Source organism: Pelophylax lessonae, assembly GCF_965119305.1.
Source record: "Pelophylax lessonae genome assembly, chromosome: 1".
Lineage (NCBI taxonomy): Eukaryota > Metazoa > Chordata > Amphibia > Anura > Ranidae > Pelophylax > Pelophylax lessonae.
The window spans coordinates 578,027,054-578,051,552 of NC_138768.1; the positions used below are offsets into that span (position 1 = coordinate 578,027,054).

Consider the following 24,499-nt stretch of genomic DNA (forward strand, 5'->3'; position numbering starts at 1 on the left):
TATACAGGCAGAAATGGCTCATCCCAGCAGCCATCAGAGGGGACCTGATGGGAAACTCATTGCCAAAAGAACAGCCCAGAAGGAGCATGTCCATCTATATTGTCGCTAGGATGCAAGCGGCTCAAGGCTACTCCTTCAAGGCTGACTGACAAATGAATTGATCCAGCCTATTACTACTTAGACCTCCTAAAAGCAGTACTTACCCCTAATGCCCAGAGGTTATTGATTCTTAAATGCCCAAGTCAGTAGTGCCAACATTCATTAGTAAACTTGACAATAATTCTATGGCTTATTTGCATACCTTAACCACTTAAGCCCCGGAGGATTTGGCTGCTCAAAGACCAGAGCCTATTTTGTGATTCGGCACTGCGTGAATTTAACGGACAATTGCGTGGTCGTGCCGCACTGTACCCAAATGAAATTGAAGTCCTTTTTTTTCCCCACAAACAGAGCTTTCTTTTGGTGGTATTTGATCACCTGTGCGATTTTTTTTACTTTTTGCGCTATAAACAAAAAAAGAGTGACAAAAAATCGCAATAAGCGTATTTTGATTGGTTTGCGCAAAAGTTATTACGTTTACTAACTAGGGGAAATATTTATGTCATTTTTATTGTTTTTAACTAGTAATGGCGGCTATCTGCGATTTTTTTTATTTTTTTTTGCGGGACTGCAACATTGCGGCAGACAGATCGGACCCCTGACTGACATTTTAGACACTCTTGGGAGTACCAGTGACATTACTACAGTAATCAGTGCTATAAATATGCACGGTTACTGTAAAAATGACACTGGCAGGGAAGGGGTTCACTTTATTGGTGATCAATGGGTTAAATGTATCCCTAGGGGCGTGATTCTAACTTTGGGGGGCGTGGCTTGTGATGCAACCACAGAGATATACGATCCTACATAGCAGGATCGTATAGTCTCTGCACTTGCATCAGGGAGAATGACAGGCGGCTTTGTTTACATCAGCCGTCTGCCTTTCTCCCTGTCCAGCGGGAGATTGCGATTGACTGGCGGACATCGGAGCCGCCGGTCACGCGCGCGGGGATGTCAGGGAACGAGCGGGGGCGGGTGCTTGTGGGTTTAGCGACGTACTGGTACTTCGCTTTACCCAGGAGGGGCTGACTGCCGCAGTATATAGTAGTGTGGCGGTCGGCAAGTGGTTAAACTATTTCCTGCTCTTTTTTTTTTTTTTTTTTTTTTTTAATATAAGCTGACAAATGTATACAACTGCAAAAAATAAATATATTTGTGGCCTAGGGAACCTCTCCAGCGCCAACACCACTGACATTTTTGCCCGGTCTCCTTACCAGTTTGACTTCTGTGGCCTTCTTGATAGGTCAGCCCAGAATAATGCAACTTCCATGCATGGACACTGCAGTTGATTTATCCTGGCACCAAGGTATGCTGAAAATGTATACTGATCTGTGCATGAGTGGCAAGTGTGCATCCAGAAGAAACATTGCTGGCAGGCAGAAGAGACAGTCTATTTTGTGATACTATAAAAGCCTACCCGCCAGCAGTGTTTCTTAAAAAGACTTTAGTTCTGCTTTAAACATATGGCACTGCAAATGAGCACTGTAGTCTGAAAACAACAGTGTTAATCTGCAGGTTAAAAGCTTTAATATTTTCAGTAAAACTTCTGGCCTCCATGCGATCACATTTCATAGCTGAGCTAGTGATCACATGATCAGAAATCATGCTAATTGGGGATCTGAGATGTCAGGGATAGCTGGTATTGAGAACCACCAGCTGCTGCTAAGTGTTGTTTGGTAGCTCTCAAACAGAGAATGTTAATATATCTCCAGAACAGGAGAAAGATTATTTACAGATAGGGAGGTGGGAAGGGTTTATCAAACCATATACTGTATTTTGATTCTTGGCTGTCAGATCACAAGTGCATGCTGCCTAATACAGCAATAAAATACTAGATATCTCACCTGTCATTTTGAGATGCAATGCACTTTACTCTCACTATACCTTTTTTAGTTTTAAGAGGATTACCTTTTTTGTTCATTAGGATTGGCCCAAAGGAACAGTTCGAGCATTGTGCAAAGTGTAACTTATGTTTGCCATTAAGCTTCAGAGGAAACCACAAGGTAAGAAAGCAACATCGATCTTTTATCTTGAGTTAACCTTAAAGGAGAAGTACTGCAAAAGCTTGTTTGGCTGTTCTGCTCCTGTGGATCACAGGAGTGCAGTTCGTTCTGCACTCCTGTGTCCCATTTTCAGCAGAGAGCAGGCTGAAGCATGCTGTCCGCTGATGTCACAGAGCCAGTCCAGGCTTGGGAAAAATAGCAACCATATGGTCAGGACCTGCCCTCATACCTGGACCAGCACCCGGCCGCCCCCGCCTCTCCACAGCTCAGCGCTCCAGTGTGCGCGGGAGGGGGGCAGAGCATAGAGCGGTGACTGACAGTCACCAGCTCTCTGCTCAGGGAGCTCTGAGAACTGAGCGATTGTCAGTGTTGCTAGGCTCTCAGTCTTAGAGCTGGCGGGGGTCAGGTGCAGTATTGGACCAATGCTGCATCCATTGAGGTAAGTATGATTCTACAATAAAAAAATACCCATACTTCTCTTTTAAAAAAGTTGATCGAAAATGCAGGAGAGACCCACTGCCTGGTGGTATGCACCAAATTTGGACCCCTTTCACTTAGGCAATTCTGTAGGCTGGTAGTTTTTTTTTATCTTGCTTTTGCTTATGCTTGTTTATTTCAAAAGAAAATAGAAAAACAGTAAGAACCCTTTCACACGCATTCTGATCAGGTCCTCCTGTCAGTTTTCAGGCTGACTTGATTGAAAGCTCCATGTAGCTCTGTGGACAGGTGGGTGTAAACTGACTTGGGTCGGTTTACACCTGACTGCCTCTGAGTCTGTCCAGGTTTTGCGCACCTAAACTTGATGGATCGGAGGTAGCCTGATGTAAACAAACAGCAAAATCTGTTTACATCCGACCACCCGTAGAGCCATCTCGGATCCGCCTGTGTCCACTGTGTAAATTCAGGTAGGCACCGATGTCAAAACACTGACATCCATCCTGATCAGCCCCAATTTGGCAAGGGAACCACTCACAGATGCCCTTCTGTACGGAGTGGAGTGGCTCTGTGTGAAAGAGCCCTAACAGCAATAGAACAATTCTTGTTTTATCTACTTGCTGTGTCTGATTTCTCTTGATGCAGAGTTGTTAGTACAGTACAGGCAGGCCATTATTCAGAAGGCCTAAAACATGGATGCAAAAGCATGTTTCGTGATGCACCAATCATAATTTGGACTTCTAGTTTAATAGCAGGTTTTGTTGACTCTGGTTTAAGGAAGAGCTTTTTTGGTTCATTTAAAGGGGTAGGGTGAGCCCGTGGTTGCAGGAAATAAAGTCACACCTATTCTTGCTTTAGTTATTTTTGTTATGATGGGGGCTGGAAATCTGTGTTTAGCATAGCTAACCCCATTTGTACTGTACAGAGCAGATATCTTATCAATTGTACTATGTTTGATACATGCTCTTACTAAAAGGTTAAAGGTTTAGTAGCTAGTCCTCTCCATTGTATGCTATTGAAACCGATAATGCTGAGCTACTTTCTTGCAGTCAGCCATGATGGCCTCTTCTCAGAAACATTTAAACAAATATATATATGAAAAAAAAGTTTTTAGTGTTGCTGTGTGACAAACGTATAGTGGAGTTTTCTCAGTTTTGACTGCAAAATGGAAATACTCTTTGGCAGCTCACCATAACCCAAGCTAGAAATCTAGTGTGCTTCTAACTTTCTGTTTGGGATGACCACAACGTATTTGCTGCACCAAAATTCCAACCAGCCGTGCCTGCTGCAAACAGAATTCTGCCTATCCCCCACCATTTTATTGTCCCACCCAACATGTATGCATTGATTTTTTTCCTAGCAATACAGTGTAGCAGCCTTGACTCCCAAGAGCATGCCAGCAAACTATGAGACATTTATCTATTCATTTATACAGCAAAGCTATTCTAAACAGGAGCAAAGGCAGATTGTGTGCCAGGATTACTACAAGGTTTCAGCTTGATTCATAAATCATTCCCTCTGCTGGTCTATATAAGTCCTGCAAAATAAAGAAACCTGGCCCTGACTACTTCCTAAATATGCATCTATTTGGATTGAAAATCTGTCTCAGAAATTCACAAATCTGTTGCATTTGGCTGCCCACAGTTCCAGGCACAGGGGTTACAGTAGTCAGATGAAATGTTACATAAACTTGCTAAACAAGAGCCAGCCAGGATTGTTTCTAATTGTGTTGCTGCTTTGCTTTATGAATGTGGCATATATTGTGTGTAGGTAAGGCCCTGTTCACACCTGAGCGTTTTTCAGCTCCTAAAACGCTCATCTCTGAAGTCTCAAAAACGCCCAACAAGCAAAATCCCATTCATTTCAATGGCCCCTGTTCACATCTGAGCGTTTTGTTGCCTGAAGCAAAAGGCCTGAAGCTCAAAAAACTACACAAGCTTCTTTTTTGGCAGATTGCAGTAGTTTTTGCTAGATGTCAATGCCTGCCTCCAAAACACCTGGAAAAATGCCTAAAAAAAAAAAAAAAAAAACGCCTGAAAAAACACCTGAAAAAAGCCAGAAAAAATGCCTGAAAACGATTGTAAATGGAGCCTGAGGCTCCATTCACACCTGATCATATCCTTTCAAGCGTTTTTTTTTTTGGGCTTTTTTCAGGTGTTTGGAGGCAGGCATTGACATCTAACAAAAACGCTTTTAATCTGCCAAAAAAGAAGCTCATGTACTTTTTTGAGCTTCAGGCATTTTGCTTCAGGCGACAAATAGTTCATATGTGAACAGGGGCCATTGAAATGAATGGGATTTTGCTTGTTGGGCGTTTTTAGACTTTAGAGATGAGCGTTTTATGAGCTGAAATACGCTCAGGTGTGAACAGGGCCTTAAAGACTCTTGGGAGATGTAGTTCTGGGGGGTGTCTCTATCAGTAGGAACAGATCTCCCAGCAGCTGTCAAGAATTTTGCAAACCTGGCTATGACGTTAGAGGGAGTAATAAAAGATGTTTCCTGCTACTGGAACAAGGTAAAAGATACAAGAAATAAAATATGCTGGGACATGCTTTAGAATGGATGTAGGGGGGGAGTTGAGGTTACATTTAGGTAATGCTTGTACATTTGCTTGCAGAAATAGATTTCACTTTCACTGCTGGCTTATAATTTTATTATTCATTCAAACCGTGAATAGAAACACACTATTGCTAGAAATCTTAGATAGCTTTTAGTCCTACCTAAAGTTGTCTTTTTAGTGCAAAGGTTGTTTTTCCATTATTTCTTTTGTTTTTAGTTTCTATTAAAGCATCCTAACTAACATCTAAAATTGTCTATATGTTAGAGAACAACACAAACTTTTTTTTTTTTTTTTTTTTGCTTGCTATTAATCTATTCCTTTAATACACAGCAGCCACACCTTGAGTGTCCAGGATATAAATAGCTGATATTTGCAAAAGTGTATGTCCGCTTGCCTACCCGCTGCAGTACATATACTACAACCGGCAGGCTCCTACAGGCACAGCCCCGTATCAGTTCGTAGCTGCCTGTTTCTGGATTTCAGGTGCATGTCATATAGCGGGAATTTTTTATCAGATCCAAACCAATGATTCATGGACAAGACCTGCTGATCGGCTGTGTCAAATCTCAGCCCAGAACCCTGTGTTGACTATCAATATAGAGCTCTGTATAGAGGGAATGATCACTTTGGTTTTTTCTCTTTAAAGCAGGGAAAAGGAACAAATCTATCTGCATTAAAAAGCAGCACATATTACACACATTACACATTGTTAGGTGCACGGTTAACCCCTCCCCAGCCAGGGTCATTAGTGTAGTGATCCTGTATGTTATTAGCACTGATCACTGTATTCGTGTCACTAATGATGTCAGTGACAGTTAGTTCCCACAAAGTGTCAGTTAGTGACAGATTGCCCACCACACCATCACTGTCCCCACTTTAAGTTGCTGATCGCCACCATTACTAGTGTTCCTGTGTGTGTGTGTGTGTGTATATATGTATATATATATATCTATCATTGTTATGCTATAACTTTCACACAAACCAATTAATATACATTTATTGGTTTTTTTTTTTTTTTTTTTTACCAATAATGTAGCAGAATATATTTTGGCCTAAATTTATGAAGAAATTTGATTTCTTTTTTCATTTTTTTTTTATTGGATAGGTTTTAGAGCAGAGTAAAAAATTATATATTTTTCGAAATGTTTGGTCTTTTTTTGTTTTATATAATAAAAAATAAACAGTGGTGATCAAATACTACCAAAGTAAGCTCTATTATTGTGAAAAAAATTATATAAATGTCATTTGGGTAGAGTGTTGCATGACTCAGCAATTACCAGGTAAAGTAGCGCAGTGCCGAATAGTAAAAAAAATTCCCTGGCCTTGAAGTGGATAAACTCTTCCAATGCTGAAGTGGATGCAAACAGGTGCAGCACCCTCTTTAAGGCTCGGTTCACACTACGGCGCTCCGACTTAGGGGGCGACCTGTGAAGTCGCGTGCAGCGCGACTTGCACGGACTTCATAAAATGAATGTCTACGCCAGTCGCTCCAGGACGCCCCGAAGTAGTACAGGACCCTTTTTCTAAGTCGGAGCGACTTGTGTTGCTCCTATTAGAACCGGTCCTGTACTACACTATGGGACGCGACGGTGCGTGACTTATCAGGCTGACCAAGTCGCTTGACAAGTCGTACCAGTGTGAATGGAGACTAATGCCAACCAAACAAAATAAATGTTAATGTGTATAGTTTAGGTAAACTGTTTGTACTTTAGGGTGCTTGTCAACAGGAAATACCTGATGGTGTGTCGTATCCACAAAACTTCTGCCCTTGTATGCCCAATATCAGCCCTCTAAGAAAGGGAATGCAAAAAAAGAATTATCAGATACTTGAAGTGTTCATGCATTTTATTTTTATTTATTTTTTAGTGCATAGAAAATGTCTCAAGACAAGACTGTCCTATATGTTTAGAGGTAAGTAATGTCATGAAAGTATTTCACTGTTTTTATGTTGTTCAGTGTTTTTTGTGTGAATGCCTTCTGAATTCGAATAATAGTTTGTCATGTTTAAATTCCCCTTCTGGTAAGAAGAAAGCAAACCCTTTTACTTTTAGTCTTCCGTTTTCTGTATTTTTTATCTACTATTTGTAGACATACAGTATTTTTATTGTTTTATCAAGTGGAGAGAAGCAAAGTTTGGTGGTTGATTACAGCTTTTAAACTGTAGTCACACGTCTTTGATTTACCAATTAAAAGTTGTGATCCAAATGACATACATGACTTTTAATGTTCACCTCCCACCTTTATGAGATTTCACAAACGTAGAGTTCTACAAAGAAAGATGCAAGTATCAGGGAGTTTGAGGTATAAGCCACACTGCTGCTCTTGTACTCTATGCACACGTGACACTAAACCACGCTGCTTCACCAATCACCATGCCATTTGTATATCTCCCAAGTTTTTGAGATGGGAACAAGGGACACCTATTAGCAAACATATCTAGGCATAAGACACACCCCCTGCTACACCCCCTGAAAAGAGAAATGTAATTAATTTAACCCACAATTGCTTTTTTGTACCTCTACTATTCTTTTATATTGGCTTTTAAAATTTACAAATGCAGCAGTTTAGAAGTTGGATGAACGGTTTAGCCCTGGAAAATACTTTTTGAAGGATAAAAAAAGCATTTTATAAACAATTGTATAGATCAGACCAAAATGAGGAACTTTGTTCCAAATCAAGGACAGTCCCTCGAATTCAGGGACAGTTGGGAGCTATGCATATGTGATATACTGCACAGAATTCCTTTTTGATATTGGCTACTGCTAGGCAGCAGTGCATAAAAGTTAGCTGTGGTGTGAATATCTCCTGTCAATACCAAAGCCAAGAAAATCTGAATTTTGTGCAGTATTTTTGCAGTATGTATGGTTTATAGTAATATAAAACATCTCAGATTTGTACACTTTACTTGTTTTATTATGAGCGGTGAGGCGTGACCCCTACACTATTGTAAAGTTTTTGAAAAAATAATAGTTCATTTTCAAAGATTGTTCTGTGATCTTTCCCTGTCATAATAAAATATAGATTAGCTTATGAAACCTAGTAGCATCTTTCTACATCTTTAAATCTATGACTCACGTGGTGTAAATCTCATGTGGTATGAGAGCAACGCCAAAGAAACATTTTGTTTGAGAATAAATAGGAAGGGATTAACAGCATTTTAGAAATGTATTTCAAGTGTCTGGCAGCATGTCATGTACTGGAGGCCTGTTGATATAGTCTTTTCATTATTAGTATTATTATATTATATATATATTATATATATATATATAAATATATGTATATATAATTTTTTATTTTAATTTTTTTTTGGGTAAACCATACAATAGATACATGTATAAGCTGCACCAAAGTTATGAATTGATGGAAAGTTCTCTTTCTCCCCACTTGCTAGTAAAATGTCTGATGTAATCTATTTCTGGCTCGGAAAAAAAACAGTCCTATTTTAAAACCAGTGTAACATTTGGAAAAAATGTGTCTTTCTCGTCCAGAGACACAGGAAGTCTTCACCATCAGGTTATACTGATGCCTACAGGAGTATTGGACCCTGGCAAACAAAAAATTGTGGGCCAGCTCAGGATAACCCCTCCAACAACCAACATAACTCAGTTTTTTCTAGTGTCCTACGAGGATGGAAATGTTTCCTAAAGCAGTACTTCACTCAAAAGGGGCAAGTTCAGTTTTATCCGCCTCAACCAAACACACATATTTTGGATTATTTTTATTTTTTTTGGAGGTGGATACCTAGTCTAAAGGCCCCTTTTCACGCGAACAAGCCGATCGGATCCGCCTGTCAGTTTTTCAGGCGGACCTGATCGGATCCTCCATGCATACCTATGGAGCAGCGGATGTCAGCGGAGATATGTCCGCTGACAACCCGCTGCTATCCGATCCTGTCCATGAAATCCGGACGGATGGAAATTCCTATTTCTCTTACGTCCTCCGACAGTCGCCGCCTCTTCATATTCGTCACATATGGGGTATTAGACTTTGCTCCGAAGGAGTAGCTAGGCAACAGAATATGTTAACAATAAAGCTTTAACATATCCCACCCTCAAGGGGTGGTCCCCTCAGTCAATACCCTCCTACTTCCTGCAACCATATCTCAGTTTTAATGTCTAGCTTGTCAGGAGTGGCTGGCTCTCTCTGTGCTGGGACTTTCTGTCCCAGACTCTTTCTTCTTTTTAATATTTTGTTTGAGTTTTTCTCTCTACCTTTATTTAGCTGTTATTTTGTCAGCGTTAGTTAGTTCTTCGGACGAAGAGGATCATGCGGACTGGGTCTCGGGCTGATCCCCCTGGTCGCAGGTCGTGGGTCAGTGGCTTCCCAGTCTGCCATCGAGCGTTCAGCCAGGTAACGCTCCTGGCATAGTGAACGACCCATCCCTGTTCGGTGCAGGGATGATTGGTGAGGTGGCTACCTCACTGGACGCTGTGCGGTTTCTTAACCCCCATTTTGTGCGTCTTGAATTGCGACTCTCCCTGCCTCATGTGCAGCGGCTTGTTCGCCTGTGCGGGTCCCCCACGCCATGTGAGGTAAGTGTATTTATGTGGGGACCTGTCTGTCTGGGGGGGTGTCAGTCTGGGACTGTGTAACCTGCCTCTATTCACACTGCTTGTCTCCCTATCTCTCGGCTGCATGCTGTGGGCTGCAAGGGGGGGGGGGGAAGCTGTATGACACTGTGTGTGTCAGACTGGTCAGTGTGAGAAGCTGTGTGCTGTGGGGCATGTTTTTTTGGCATGTTTGGGCATATACAGCGATCGCTGCGGCGATCTGACATGTATTCTTATATTGGAATGTAATGTGTGTTTTAATGCACTGTGGAGCGGCGGTTTCGGCGCCAAACGACGCCATTTTGCCTACACCCGCTCCGGCCGCATGGTTTACATGCATGGCGGCCATTTTCTTGTAGCCTCCATAGGCTTACATAGAGCGCCCTGGCAGCATCACTTCCTCTTTCCAGGAACACCGATCGAGGCAGCAGCAGCGGCGAGGGTCTCCTCAGGTTTTATCCTTCTGTTCTTGCTATCCATTGCCTGTGTTCAGTTTGCATATTCCCTGTGGGGGTCTCATTGTGCTTGAGTGTGGTGCGGTGGGCTGCGCTTGCCGCGCTTGCTTAAAAGGGGCAGTTAACCCTTGGTTGTCTGGCATTACAGGGGCAATGGATTCTCAGGAGGGCAAATTTCCTACAGTATTGGTGGAAAGCCAGGGGACCGCTGTTTCCCCCCCAGGGGGGGATTTAGCCACTATTGTGGCTGGCCTTGCTGCTCAGGTGCAAATGCTGGTGGCTGCACAATCTACTAAAAGGCCCAGAGTTGCTCTTTCCTCTGATTCTGAGGGTGAAGGTGATGGGGCTGTTCTGGCAGGGGCCTCCTTATCGGGGTCCCGCTCCTCTCTTGATCTAGTGGGGTCTGAGGTGGAGGCTGAAGTTGAGGGGGTTGATAATTCTCCCCCTGGCTCGCCTGAAGAGCTTGCAATCATGGATGAGTTGATTGCTTCCATTAAGCAAACGCTGCGTTTGCAGGACGAAGTGTGTCCCCCCGCTGCCTTGGCGGCTTATGGGACGCAGAGGAAACGCAGGACGCCGCAGGTTTTTCCCTGCAATGCTGATTTTCAGCGCGCTGTTAAGGATCAATGGCGCGATCTGCGCAAACCTTTTGCGGTACCAAGTAAATTCAAGCTGCGTTATCCTTTTTCGCCTGCCACTGATGAAAGGTGGTGTGTGCCTCCACCAGTGGATCATGCAATTGCGGTTTTGAAAAAAGCCACTGCGATTCCTGCGGAGGGTTCCCCTGTTTTCCGTGATGCCACGGATAGGAGAATGGAGTCTCTTGCCCGTCATACTTATTCTGTTACGGGTTCTATGCTTAAGGCTCTGTTTGCTTCTCTCATGGCGGCCCAGGCGATCGCAAGTTGGACGCAGATGCTTAGGCGCGTCCTAGTGGCCGACTCGGCCTCGCCGGCGACCCTGGATATGGTGGATCAGATCCACCAGGGTGTCATGTATCTGTGTGATGCGGACCTGGACCTGATTCCGTTGGCTGCACGTGTGCACAGCGTGGCGGTGTTGTCTCGCCGCCTGGTTTGGTTAAAATGTTGGTCGGTGGACCAATCTTCACGTAAGACCTTAGCCAATCTGCCTTATGATGGGTTTCGCCTTTTTGGGGAGTCCCTGGATGTGTTGATTAAGGGGATCACCGGGGGTAAGAGCACTCTCTTGCCCCATTTCCCCAAGGCTAAGGGGGCTTCTGGGAAGAAGCATGCTAATTTTTGGCCCCCTCAGGGGTCCTTTCGTGCCTTTCGGCCGCACTACAAGGGCAAACCGTTCAAAGGTCAAGGCTCTCAGAAGAAGCCCTGGTCTGGTAAACAGAAGTCCGGCCAATCCGGACCTGCAGCCCATAACAGTTCGGCCTGAAGGGGCGCCCTCACCCAGTTTTGGGGTGGGGGGACGCTTGCTCGGATTTCTTCAGCCCTGGTTGGCCCGTGTGCGGGACAGATGGGTTCTGGAAATCGTTCGATCTGGTTACAAGATCGAGTTTCTCTCTCGGCCCGAGAGCAGATTTTTTCCCTCAAATCTTCAACTGTCTCCAGAGCGCTTGCGGGACCTGCACCTGGCGGTGCGGGACCTGAGGGCTCAGGGAGTGGTGGTTCCGGTGCCTCATCGGGACAGGTTTCGGGGGTTTTATTCCAATCTGTTCACCGTGCCCAGAAAGGAGGGCAAGGTTCGTCCGATTCTGGACTTGAAGGCTCTGAACCGCTCTGTGCGGGTTCGCAAGTTCCGCATGGAATCCCTGCGGTCGGTGGTGGCTGCCCTGGTTCCGGGGGAATTCATGGCCTCCATCGATTTGAAGGATGCGTACCTTCACATCCCCATATTCGAGGGTCATCAGAGGTACCTTCGATTGGCCATTGCGGAGGATCACTACCAGTTCGTGGCGTTGCCCTTTGGTCTCGCCTCGGCTCCGCGGGTCTTCACCAAGGTGCTTGCACCGGTTCTGGCATTATTGAGGGCCCAGGGCGTTTCTGTCCTGGGGTATCTGGACGACATTCTGGTTCGGTCTGCGACCAGCCAGGGTCTGGAGGAGGACCTGTCTGTCACGATGCAAACTCTGCAGGAGTTTGGTTGGACGATAAATTTTCCAAAGTCGACACTGAGTCCGTCGGTTCGTCTCCCCTATCTGGGAATGATACTGGACTCGGTGCAGGCGAAGGTCTTCCTGCCGGAAGACAAACTCAGGACTCTCCGGGAGGAAGTCAGGTCCCTCAGGGACGTTCCGAACTCGTCTCTGCGGACGTGTATGAGATGTCTGGGATTGATGGTCTCGGCCTTCGAGGCGATTCCTTTCGCACAGTTTCACACGCGGGGTCTCCAAGCGGAGATCCTGTCCAGGTGGGACGGGCGACCTCAATCTCTGGATCTTCAAATCTCGTTGAGTCTTCGCACCAGGGAAAACCTTCTGTGGTGGCTCCAGTCCCCGTTGGTGTCCGGGGGCAAGTCGTTTCGTCCGATCTCGTGGACGGTAATCACCACAGATGCCAGCCTGTCGGGCTGGGGTGGAGTTCTGGGCGTTCTGTCCGCTCAGGGGACTTGGTCGGAGGGGGAGTCTTCCCTTCCGATCAACATTCTGGAATTGCGTGCGATAAGTCTCTGTCTTCATCGCTGGACGGACCGGCTGCAGGGTTGCCCGGTTCGGGTGCAGACGGACAATGCCACGGCGGTGGCCTACATCAACCACCAAGGGGGCACCAGGAGTGCCCGAGCGGCTCGAGAAGTGGCCGACATTCTGTCTTGGGCCGAGACTCATGTCCCGGCGATAACGGCGGTTCACATTCCGGGAGTGGAGAACTGGCAGGCGGACTATCTGAGTCGCCAGACCCTGGATCAGGGGGAATGGTCTCTCCATCCGGCTGTCTTCCAGATGTTGTGCGCGAAGTGGGGTCTTCCAGATGTGGACCTGTTCGCGTCTCGCCTCAACAACAAGGTGAAGAGGTTCGTGGCAAGGTCGCGCGACCCTCGGGCAGACGCGTCGGACGCGTTAGTGGCCCCGTGGCATCAGTACAGGCTGATGTACGCGTTTCCACCGATTCAGTTGCTGTCCAGGTTCCTTCGCAGGTTACATTCGGAACGCAACACAGTGATTCTTGTGGCACCGGACTGGCCTCGCCGGTCTTGGTACGCAGACCTCGTGAATCTGGCGGTCGACGCCCCGTGGCGTCTGCCTCTTCGAGACGATCTACTGTCTCAAGGACCGATATACCATCCTGCTTTACAGTCGCTGGCTTTGACGGCCTGGCTGTTGAGACCGAGGTCCTGAAGGAGAGGGGTCTCTCTCCGGAGGTCGTTCATACTTTAATCAACGCGAGGAAGTCTTCCTCGGGGAAGGTTTATTACCGTACTTGGAAGGCCTATTTTGCCTGGTGTGAGTCCAGGGGGTTTTCACCCCGCACGTACTCGGTGTCCCGTGTGCTGTCTTTCCTTCAAACGGGTGTTGATCAGCGTTTGGCGCTGGCTACGATAAAGGGTCAGGTGTCTGCTCTGGCCGTTCTGTTTCAACGTCCCGTGGCTTCCAACCCATTGGTTGGCACCTTTGTTCAGGGTGTGCGGCATCTGGTTCCCCCGAGGCGGGATCCTCTGCCCCCTTGGGACTTGAATCTCGTTCTATCTGTGTTACAATGTGCTCCTTTTGAACAGATCAGGGAGATCTCGTTGTCTATGTTGTCCAAAAAGGTCGCCTTTTTGGTGGCGATCACTTCGGCTCGCAGAGTGTCGGAGCTGGCGGCTTTGTCCTGCAAGTCTCCGTACCTGGTTATTCATTTGGATAAGGTGGTCTTGCGACCTAATCCTTCTTTTCTTCCGAAACGAGTTTCGGAATTCCATCTTAATGAGGATATTGTCTTGCCTTCGTTGTGCACGAAGCCTAAACATCCAAAGGAGGTGAGATTGCACTCTCTGGATGTTGTTCGGGCGATAAGGGTTCACCTTAAATCGACTGAGTCTTTTCGAAAGTCGGACTCCTTGTTTGTTCTTCCAGAGGGTCCTCGGAAGGGCATGGCGGCTTCGGCCTCTACCATCGCCAAATGGATCAGGCAGACCATTGAACAGGCCTATGCTTTGCAGGGGAAGGTTCCCCCTGTGCCTGTGAAGGCGCACTCTACTAGATCTCTGAGTACGTCTTGGGCCTGTCGTCATGGGGCTTCTGTAGCCCAGGTGTGTAAGGCGGCGACTTGGTCGACCGTGCACACTTTCACAAAATTCTACAAAGTAGATGTTCAGGCATCGGCGGATGCTTCCTTTGGCCGCAAGGTTCTTAGTGCGGCTGTTCCCTAGGGTCCCTTGTTGGGGACTCCTGGCTGTTGGGATAAGTTTTGTATCCCCTGGTTTTTTGTCTTTTCCTGGGTTGTTGCTCCTGTTGAGCACTTGTTTTTTGCTGTTGCCCAGCTGGTTTCCTTCCTTTGGTAAGGTTCCTTCTTTGATGCGGAGACTGCGTTGCCTTTCGGCGCGGATGCGTTTCCCACCCCTCATGTTTGCACTGCTTTGGGACGTCCCCATATGTGACGAATATGAAGAGGCGGCGACTGTCTGAGGACGTAAGAGAAAACGGAATTTTTGTAAAATCTTACCTGTAAAATTCCTTTCTCTGAGTCCTCCGACAGTCGCCGCCCCCGCCCCTCTTTTGGGGTTTGATTGTATACTCTACTGCTATTCCACTAAAACTGAGATATGGTTGCAGGAAGTAGGAGGGTATTGACTGAGGGGACCACCCCTTGAGGGTGGGATATGTTAAAGCTTTATTGTTAACATATTCTGTTGCCTAGCTACTCCTTCGGAGCAAAGTCTAATACCCCATATGTGACGAATATGAAGAGGCGGCGACTGTCGGAGGACTCAGAGAAAGGAATTTTACAGGTAAGATTTTACAAAAATTCCGTTTTTCCATCCGTCGGATGGGATTAGATGAGAACGGGCAGGCGGTCCGTTCTCCGATTCCCCCATAGAGGACAGCGGGGATCTGACAGCAGAACACAGAGCGGAGACGGAGCTGTCATCGGCCTGCTTAGTGGGGATCGGCGGCTCTGTCGACGGAACGGACCCGTGTGTAAGGAGCCTAACTTCCTTGGAAGTCCCCTTAATCCTTATGAGTTTAGGTGAGTTAAGGCTTAAGGCCTTTTCAGTTTAGAGCCAGAGCCGCATCAAAGCTACCCAGTGCCCAGGATGAAGTTTCTAAATTTTGCCCCACCCCACCTATACCCCATTTTTTTCCCAGGGGGATTTAGCTCTTTGAAACTATTGAATAGAAACTCTCTCTAATTATTAGATGGAAGAGAGATATGAGCACATTAGAGATTATGGGTGGTGGGTACACTCTACAAGCAGTCCTTGCAGGGCTAAGCCCAATGGGGCTGGGTGTACTGCTTGTAGCCCCTGTCAGTGGATGTGGGGCTAGGGGTATGGATGGCGGGGATGGTTAGTTGAAGGTTGAGTTAGGTGCAGGGTTTTGGAGAGAAAGTGAGGGTTTGTGAGGTGTTAAGGTGAGGAGGACCTTAGGGATAGATCACTCTGCACAGTGAACAGCATTGAGCTGTCAGTATCTGAACACAATGTACCAGCAGAGAATGGTCTGGCATGTAGGCATGATCTGAACTTCAGAATATTTTTCTTTCTATCACCCAAAGATACGCATATGTTTTTCTCAAAAATACACGTTTATGCCCATGAAGCATGTGGATGATGAGCCATTAGGCAGGTCCAGATCATCCAGTGAAAAAAACAATAGTGGTCATCCTTAAGTATACAACATACCATTATGTTTTCTTCCCCTAAGATCAGTCAGCCAGAGGTGTCGTGTGCTTGCTTTTGGAACCCACAGACATGAAAATCCTCTCCTAGTCTGGCCACAGTTCAATTAGCCCCCTTTTACATGAGTGGCTAGGGGGGAGGTAAAACATGAGGTGCTCAATGGTTCACAATCGTGGTTTTACCACCTCCCAGTCTTCCACCTTGATTCTAAAATACAGCTAGAGGGGGATGTTCATATTCTGTCGCCTGTCAAACTGCCCTTCAAGTCAATGGGGTAAAGCCACAACAATGAGATAAAAGCTTGGTTTGTAATTGTGGTGTGTTAATCCCAATTTGTTAAACAAACCGGTATTCGGTAGGGGAACACCTGACAGCGGCTGCTTAGCTGCACACTTGAAAGGGATCGATTGTTGATTGCTTTTCAGAGCATGGGCTATTGTGTACATATCCTTTTGGTTTTGGTAGCTTGTTGACAAGCAGCCTCTGAAGCATATGGTCCCTGTAGATTTATTCTCAGCCACTCCTAAACCCTATCTTGCTGCAAAAAAGAAGAGCAGAGACTTGGGGAGCCCCACACCTGGCAGCCCTTCTGCCAACATTTACTGTTTGTGCTGTGCCCATCCATGCCTCCCATCCAGCTCAAAACTCTCCTCTTTTTGTTTGGTCCTGCTGACTGGAAGCCTCAGAGCCTAGGCACATGACAGGAATGCAATACTTTCAGGCGTTATGTCCCTAGCCTGAGCTCACACCTATCTCTGATCTTTGGACTTTTTATTTTTATCCCTTCCTTTTTTTTGCTTTTCATTCTGGAGGGAGGCTCCACAGTGACATCTAGTGTCCTTTGGTCATTATTGCAGTGCTACTGCATTGTATTGTAAGTTTTGTTACAAACCTAAAATGTGGTATTCAGAAGAAAAATAAAATAATCAGCACCCCCCTCCCAAATAACATGAAAACACTACCAGGTGGATGATTCAGCCTTACCCATTGCCAGTTGCAGGCATTTGTACTACAGAAGTGTTTCTAGTTTACATTAGGCCTGGTAGCAGTTTTTGCTGTTGCCCACCTCACAGTTGATCTTCTTTTGGATGTGCTAATAGTAAAGACTTGCTGTGTTCCACAAAGGATGAGAAAGAAAATAGGATTTTGAAGTCCCACCCCTGTGTGTTTTAACCATGCTTTTGGTACATGTTGGTTGTAAGAGGGATCATCCTGGGCTGGCCTACAGTGTTTTCGTTTGCCAATGTCTGATCCTCCTGCAGGTGCAAGTATAACCCAATAGTGAAAGCTTTCTGTGGTCCTACATTGGGTGGCAAGAAAGGCTTTTAGTACACAAATCTCATTATTTACTGTAGCCCTGTCAACTCTTAGTGATAATGTTATCATTAGTAAGCATTTAGGCTAGCATTTGCTTATAGTATCATTCTCTTAGTATATATTTACAGATTAAGATAATCAATCTGTCAGGCTTTAGCAGGTAATACAGTATGACAAGGCTTATTATAATGTTTGAGGCAATAGAAATGCAAATCTTTAAGAAGGCGGTACCACTTTTGCTGGTGCTTTTCTGAGTTAGGAAATGTATGTCAATTGCTTTCATAGGTATCCAATTAGCATTATTATTGGATCCAGAGCGAGCAGAAGGAGCCATAAAAAAATGGAATGTTAGATTTGCAGGATATGAATGGAAAAATTAATATATTTAAGGGGCTGAGATGAGGTGAAAGTGGATATATTTGTTATTCTTGTACTCGTAGACCCCTTTCACACGGGGCAGGTCAGTTTGGATGGACTCCCCTTGCTCAGCAGGAATCGCTCTGTTGATTGAGCAGGCGGATGACCGCTCACTGTGCAGAGACGAACCTGTCAGAATCCCGCTCTCCTTTATGGGAGGATTGGATGAAAACGGACAACGTGTCCGTTTTCATCCGATCTGAGCCGCTGGACAGATAGGGAACGTATCGCCATTCATTTGTTTTCAGCGGATCCTTTCGGATGTCAGGCAGGTGTTAGTGGACACATGTCCGCTGACATTGGCCTCCCCATAGAGGTCAATGTGTGGCCCGATCAGGTCCACCTAAAAAACGGACAGGCGGACCCAATCGGTCTGATCATGTGAAAGGGGTGTTAATCAGTTGCATTTTTGTATAAACTAGACATGGTAAATATATAAAAAGCATTTCTTTTACAGGATATCCATACCTCCAGAGTGGGAGCGCGTGTGCTTCCTTGCGGGCATCTCCTACACAGGTGAGAAACCGCTTCGGTAGAATCACTTTCTAATAGTGACTTTATTCTTCATACAGCATACTGTATCTATGGACAAAATGTAAAATTGCATTTCAATCATTTCTAGCCTACTCCTAATAATCAGTGCGATCTTGGATTCTGTAAACTTACTTTGTGAAGATCCCCACATATCTACTACTTTGAATTCTGTGACATGTTGTCACTTTGTCCTGTAGATAGGCACTACTGTGTCACAGAATTCACAGAGCCTGCTTTCTGAATTACAGAGGTGTTGAGAGAAGGAGTTTCAGGAGAAGTTAATACAGGAATCACCGCTTGCAAACAGAAAGGTACCAGGGTCTCTTTAAAGTCTGTTGTGTCTTCTAGACATCACAGTGATCCAACTTCTGTGGGTATCTCTGCAGCCTGGTGTACTAATCGTGTGTTCTTTAGCTGTTTATTTATGACCAGATTGATACATTTTATATCAACATTTGTTATATAAATTCTAATGTGTTGTACTCTGCTTTCCTCTAGTCCATGCTACGAGGACATGCTAAAACAGTAAGTAGATTACACAAATCTAATTTGTGTATCCTGACCGAATGTAATAGTAGTATTGTTTGTTGATCCAAAACTAAGCCAACATTGAGAAAATACATATTGTTGTACATGCCTATATTTTAATTTGGCTATTCTCTACATGCCCAAACAAACAAACATTCTTTTCATAAACTGATTTTTAGCGATAATTTCTGCTGGCTTCAGACTTTACTTGGGGATGACCTTTATTTGGCTTCCTTGGACTGCAGATATTATTTTTCCAGCGAACAGAGCATTACATTACTACATTATTACTGTAACTTCAGGGTTTTATGGAGTAAACCAATATATATATTTTATAGTGTTGTGAGCTCAGCATCCTGGTTCACAATGTTGTCAGCTCAGCACCCAGGGTCACTGTTGGGACCTCAGCACACAGCGTCACTGTTGGGACCTCAGCACCCAGGGTCACAGGGCTGGGAGCTCAGCACCCAGGGTCACAGGGCTGGGAGCTCAGCACCCAGGGTCACAGGGCTGGGAGCTCAGCACCCAGGGTCACAGGGCTGGGAGCTCAGCACCCAGGTTCACTGCATTGGGAGCTCCGCATCCAGGTTCACTACATTGGGAGCGCAATAGCCAGGTTCACAGGGTTGGGAGCACAGCACCCAGGTTCACAGGGTTGGGAGCACAGCACCCAGGTTCACAGGGATGGGAGCACAGCACCCAGGTTCAAAGGGTTGGTAGCACAGCACCCAGGTTCAAAGGGTTGGTAGCACAGCACCCAGGTTCAAAGGGTTGGGAGCACAGTGCCCAGGTTCAAAGGGTTGGGAGCACAGCACCCAGGTTCACAGGGATGGGAGCACAGCACCCAGGTTCAAAGGGTTGGTAGCACAGCACCCAGGTTCAAAGGGTTGGTAGCACAGCACCCAGGTTCAAAGGGTTGGTAGCACAGCACCCAGGTTCAAAGGGTTGGTAGCACAGCACCCAGGTTCAAAGAGTTGGGAGCACAGCACCCAGGTTCAAAAGGTTGGTAGCACAGCAGCCAGGTTCAAAGGGTTGGTAGCACAGCAGCCAGGTTCAAAGGGTTGGTAGCACAGCAGCCAGGTTCAAAGGGTTGGTAGCACAGCAGCCAGGTTCAAAGGGTTGGTAGCACAGCAGCCCGGTTCAAAGGGTTGGTAGCACAGCAGCCAGGTTCAAAGGGTTGGTAGCACAGCAGCCAGGTTCAAAGGGTTGGTAGCACAGCAGCCAGGTTCAAAGGGTTGGTAGCACAGCAGCCAGGTTCAAAGGGTTGGTAGCACAGCAGCCAGGTTCAAAGGGTTGGTAGCACAGTGCCAAGGTTCAAAGGGTTGGTAGCACAGCAGCCAGGTTTAAAGGGTTGGTAGCACAGCAGCCAGGTTCAAAGGGTTGGTAGCACAGCAGCCAGGTTCAAAGGGTTGGTAGCACAGCAGCCAGGTTCAAAGGGTTGGTAGCACAGCAGCCAGGTTCAAAGGGTTGGTAGCACAGCAGCCAGGTTCAAAGGGTTGGTAGCACAGCAGCCAGGTTCAAAGGGTTGGTAGCACAGCAGCCAGGTTCAAAGGGTTGGTAGCACAGCAGCCAGGTTCAAAGGGTTGGTAGCACAGCAGCCAGGTTCAAAGGGTTGGTAGCACAGCAGCCAGGTTCAAAGGGTTGGTAGCACAGCAGCCAGGTTCAAAGGGTTGGTAGCACAGCAGCCAGGTTCAAAGGGTTGGTAGCACAGCAGCCAGGTTCAAAGGGTTGGTAGCACAGCAGCCAGGTTCAAAGGGTTGGTAGCACAGCAGCCAGGTTCAAAGGGTTGGTAGCACAGCAGCCAGGTTCAAAGGGTTAGTAGCACAGCAGCCAGGTTCAAAAGGTTGGGAGCTCAGCAGCCAGATTCACAATTTTGTGAGCTCAGCATCCATGTTTACAATGTTGTGAGCTCAGCATCCAGGTTCAAAGGGTTGGGAGCTCAGCAGCCAGATTCACAATTTTGTGAGCTCAGCATCCATGTTTACAATGTTATGAGCTCAGCATCCAGGTTCAAAATGTTGTGAGCTCAGCACCCAGGGTCACAGGGCTGGGAGCTCAGCAGCCAGGTTCACGGGGTTGGGAGCTCAGCAGCCAGGTTCACGGGGTTGGGAGCTCAGCAGCCAGGTTCACGGGGTTGGGAGCTCAGCAGCCAGGTTCACGGGGTTGGGAGCTCAGCAGCCAGGTTCACGGGGTTGGGAGCTCAGCAGCCAGGTTCACGGGGTTGGGAGCTCAGCAGCCAGGTTCACGGGGTTGGGAGCTCAGCAGCCAGGTTCACGGGGTTGGGAGGTCAGCAGCCAAGTTCACTGGGTTGGGAGCTCAGCAGCCAGGTTCACTGGGTTGGGAGCTCAGCAGCCAGGTTCACTGGGTTGGGAGCTCAGCAGCCAGGCTCACTGGGTTGGGAGCTCAGCAGCCAGGCTCACTGGGTTGGGAGCTCAGCAGCCAGGTTCACAGGGTTGGGAGTTCAGCAGCCAGGTTCACAGGGTTGGAAGCTCAGCACCCATGTTCAGTGTTGGGAGCTCAGCACCCATGTTCACAGTGTTGGGAGCTCAGCACCCAAGTTCAAAGGATTGGAGATCAGCGAACAGGTTTACAGGGTTGGGAGCATAGCCTTCTAGGTTTAGAGGGTTGGGAGCCCAGCACCTGGGTTCACTGTTCACTGGGTTGGGAGCTCAGCATTCGGGTTCACAGTATTGGGAGCTTAGCATCCGGTTTCACAGTGTTGAGGGTTCAGCATCCAAGTTTATAGTACTAGGAACTGAGTGACCGGATTGGGGGCAGAGCATCCAGGTTAACAACGTCAGGAGGAAGAATGTTCAAAACTCATTTATTAGACAAGAATTATTTTACTGAAAGAGTAGTTTTTGCTTGTAATAGATTCCAAGATAGTGAGTCACAGTCAACAGGAAGTGGCTGAAAACTTGCTTTGGGCAAACAGTGTCCTGAGTGAGGATAGGGTCTTTTTCCCTTCCCTGCTCTGGTAAAATGGAAATAAAAGATATAGCTAGACATAGACTTTAAGTAAACACTAAATCCGACTTTTTCTTAAAAACGTCCCCTTAACACCCCCCTTAACTATCCTGCATGACCGTTTGCTTAGGTTTTTTATTTCTGATCCAGGCCATTCACAGAATTCAGCTGCTCCTGCTACTCTGTGTAAGGGACTGCTCAACAATGGCTGTGAATTCCCAGAGTCCTGACGTCACCCATAGGCTTCCATGACACAGTCGTTGCAAGCGTTCCCTCCTCTCCCTACAGCAGCGGCTCACTAATGCAGGGTAGCTGGAGCTGCTGGATCTTGTGACTGGACCATATTAAAATTAGGCAAGTACACAGATCTATTTTATACAGGGTATGCATGATGGGTAGGAGGAGGGTGTAGAGAATCTTCTTAAGAATAGTTATTACACTTTAGGTGGTTTGTAGCAGGCATTTACATTATGATAGATGTGCCTGTGTGCTATCGACATGACTGCCACAATCACCTTCGTCACCGCTGCTTACAACTTCTATCAGTCTTCCCCCGGGTCCAGCACCCTTTCTGTCTTCCATCGGGTAGCCATGGATGATATAACTCCTGCACATGCACTCAGTCGTTAGATCGTCCCCAGCACCTGGCTACATTCCTCTATTCTCATTTTTCTTTTCAGTTTTCCAATTACCTTGGGGTGCTTATTACTCCTGTTTCATTTTCCATTTTATAAATATCAATTTAGGAACAGGGATGGGCTGCCCCCCTTGTACTAGATGCAGAAGATGTACACTATTGAGAACCCAGGAACAAAAATCTTATCTGAGGGATATAAGAAACCACTGGCTGGATTAAAGCTGGCCATTCACTCACTGGTAGATTTGATCTCCAAGGTTCATACAGAAATTTGTGTCAGTACATTTGATAATGCCATCATAGACTTAAATAACGTCATTTGAAAGTACCTCAAAATGTAATTTGCTTTTAACCCCGGGTCACACCAGTGCGACTTGTCATGCTGTTTGAAATCGCATGACAAGTCTCACCCTATTGTCCGCAATGGAAGCGGTCATATCGGTGCAACTCCGATAGATTTTGAAAGTAGTTCTTGCACTACGTTTGGCACGTGCCAAGTACAACTTGCATAGACTTCTGTGCATGAAATCACAGATGTCTTCCGTGTAGCACCTGAAGTAGTACTACTTTGAAAGTCTGCTACTTCAAGTGAAGTAGTACCATTTTAATGTTGAGTTTGGTGTAACCGGGGGCTTATCATTCAATGGTGTTCATGGGATTTCCCTATCGAAAACCACATATACTGTTCGATATTTGTTTGTTAGAGAAAAATTTTCCAACCTGCTCCTTTACATTTTCTCTACGGTCAAAAACAATTGTCTGTTTGATTAGAAAATTGAGCGAACATTCTGAAAACAAACATTTTCCAACAACATTCTACTGGTGCTTTGCCACCTTAATTCCCCAGCATCTACATAAAAACTGATATGTCTATCTTGAGTGGACTAACCCTTTAAGCATAATGCAATTCCTTGGCACTAATGAAATGCTTTTTTTCACAACCAATAAAACCTTTAGTTGGCATACTTATCTGCATTTTCCGTTGTTCTTTATTTCTTTACAGAGGATACCGTTGTCCACTGTGCATGCGTTCTGTATTGGACATGTCGCAGTACTGGCGCCGACTGGATGAAGAAGTTGCTCAAACACCGATGCCCTCTGAATATCAAAATACGACTGTCAGCGTAAGTAATTTATTACATTTTTTTTTTATTTACATGCTGTAGATCTCCAATTTTTTTTAACCATGCCATCAACATATTGCCACCTATTGCTGCCTTTTATATAGAGATTGGTGATAAGCTTTCAGAATATGTTAGAATAACCACTAACGTGGACAAAGACCTTACACCATTTTGTGGTCAATATGCAAGTAGGCTTTTAAATTAGATTATATAAAAGCATAGTGCATGGCGTTCACTTCAGCTCTAAAATAACAATGCTGAATAATCATTTTTTCAAGCATTATTTTTATTGATATTTTATCCAACAGTACATAGTAGAGTAAACATTGCATAGACCAGGGATCTTCAAACTACGGCCCTCCAGCTGTTGCAGAACTATGCGTCTTATGAGGCATTGTAAAACTCTGACATTCACAGACATGACTAGGCATGATGGGAATAGTAGTTCCTGAACAACTAGAGGGCCATAGTTTGAAGACCCCTGGCATAGATTGTATTCAAGGACTTACATAGAAGCTATAGGCAGCTTTGTAGTCGTTAACTTGGGAGGTATAAAAACACTAGTCCGAATTCAAGCATGAGTGTGAGATACTCAAGGTACATGTTTAGCAGGATAGAACAAACAATAAAGGACAAATCAAAGATATTTATTGGGCCACCAGTCACAGTGCAGAAGAATTCCGTCATGCTGGTGTCCTGAGAGAGAAACACATTACTTCCTCAAAGAATGAGTTGACAACAGTTGATTTTCCTAAGCCAGCAAACATTTATTCAGACACGGCATCTGAGTTACAATCCACTGATCCCAAGCTCTATGGAACTGCTTTAGGTTCACGGGCTAGAGTGCTATACAGTGCTCGTAGCTCACTGTGAGGTTCATCTGAGTCTTCACATCAGAAACATTAGGAGTCAAAGGAGACTTCTCCACTTTTTAAGAATCATTAGTATGGCAATAAACAGTATGTGAGCTACCATTGACCTGAATTTGTCAGGGAAGTTGTCCATTCCTATGCTGAGTAGGGCTAGTGCCATATTAGGTTTTGTTAGACAACCTGTGTCCTCGGAAATAAGTATGAAAACTTT

General features: G+C 45.8%; 1 protein-coding gene across 1 annotated transcript in view; it reads left to right on the top strand.

Moving 5' to 3' along the window:
- Positions 1-24,499, top strand: part of RCHY1 (ring finger and CHY zinc finger domain containing 1) — a 54,398-nt gene that overhangs the window by 19,703 nt on the left and 10,196 nt on the right. Inside the window, exons 4-8 of the mRNA XM_082271132.1 lie at positions 2,024-2,102; positions 6,964-7,008; positions 18,084-18,142; positions 18,659-18,685; positions 23,296-23,416. Coding sequence (XP_082127258.1) covers positions 2,024-2,102; positions 6,964-7,008; positions 18,084-18,142; positions 18,659-18,685; positions 23,296-23,416 — 331 coding nt within the window. The remainder of the gene's footprint in view (positions 1-2,023; positions 2,103-6,963; positions 7,009-18,083; positions 18,143-18,658; positions 18,686-23,295; positions 23,417-24,499) is intronic.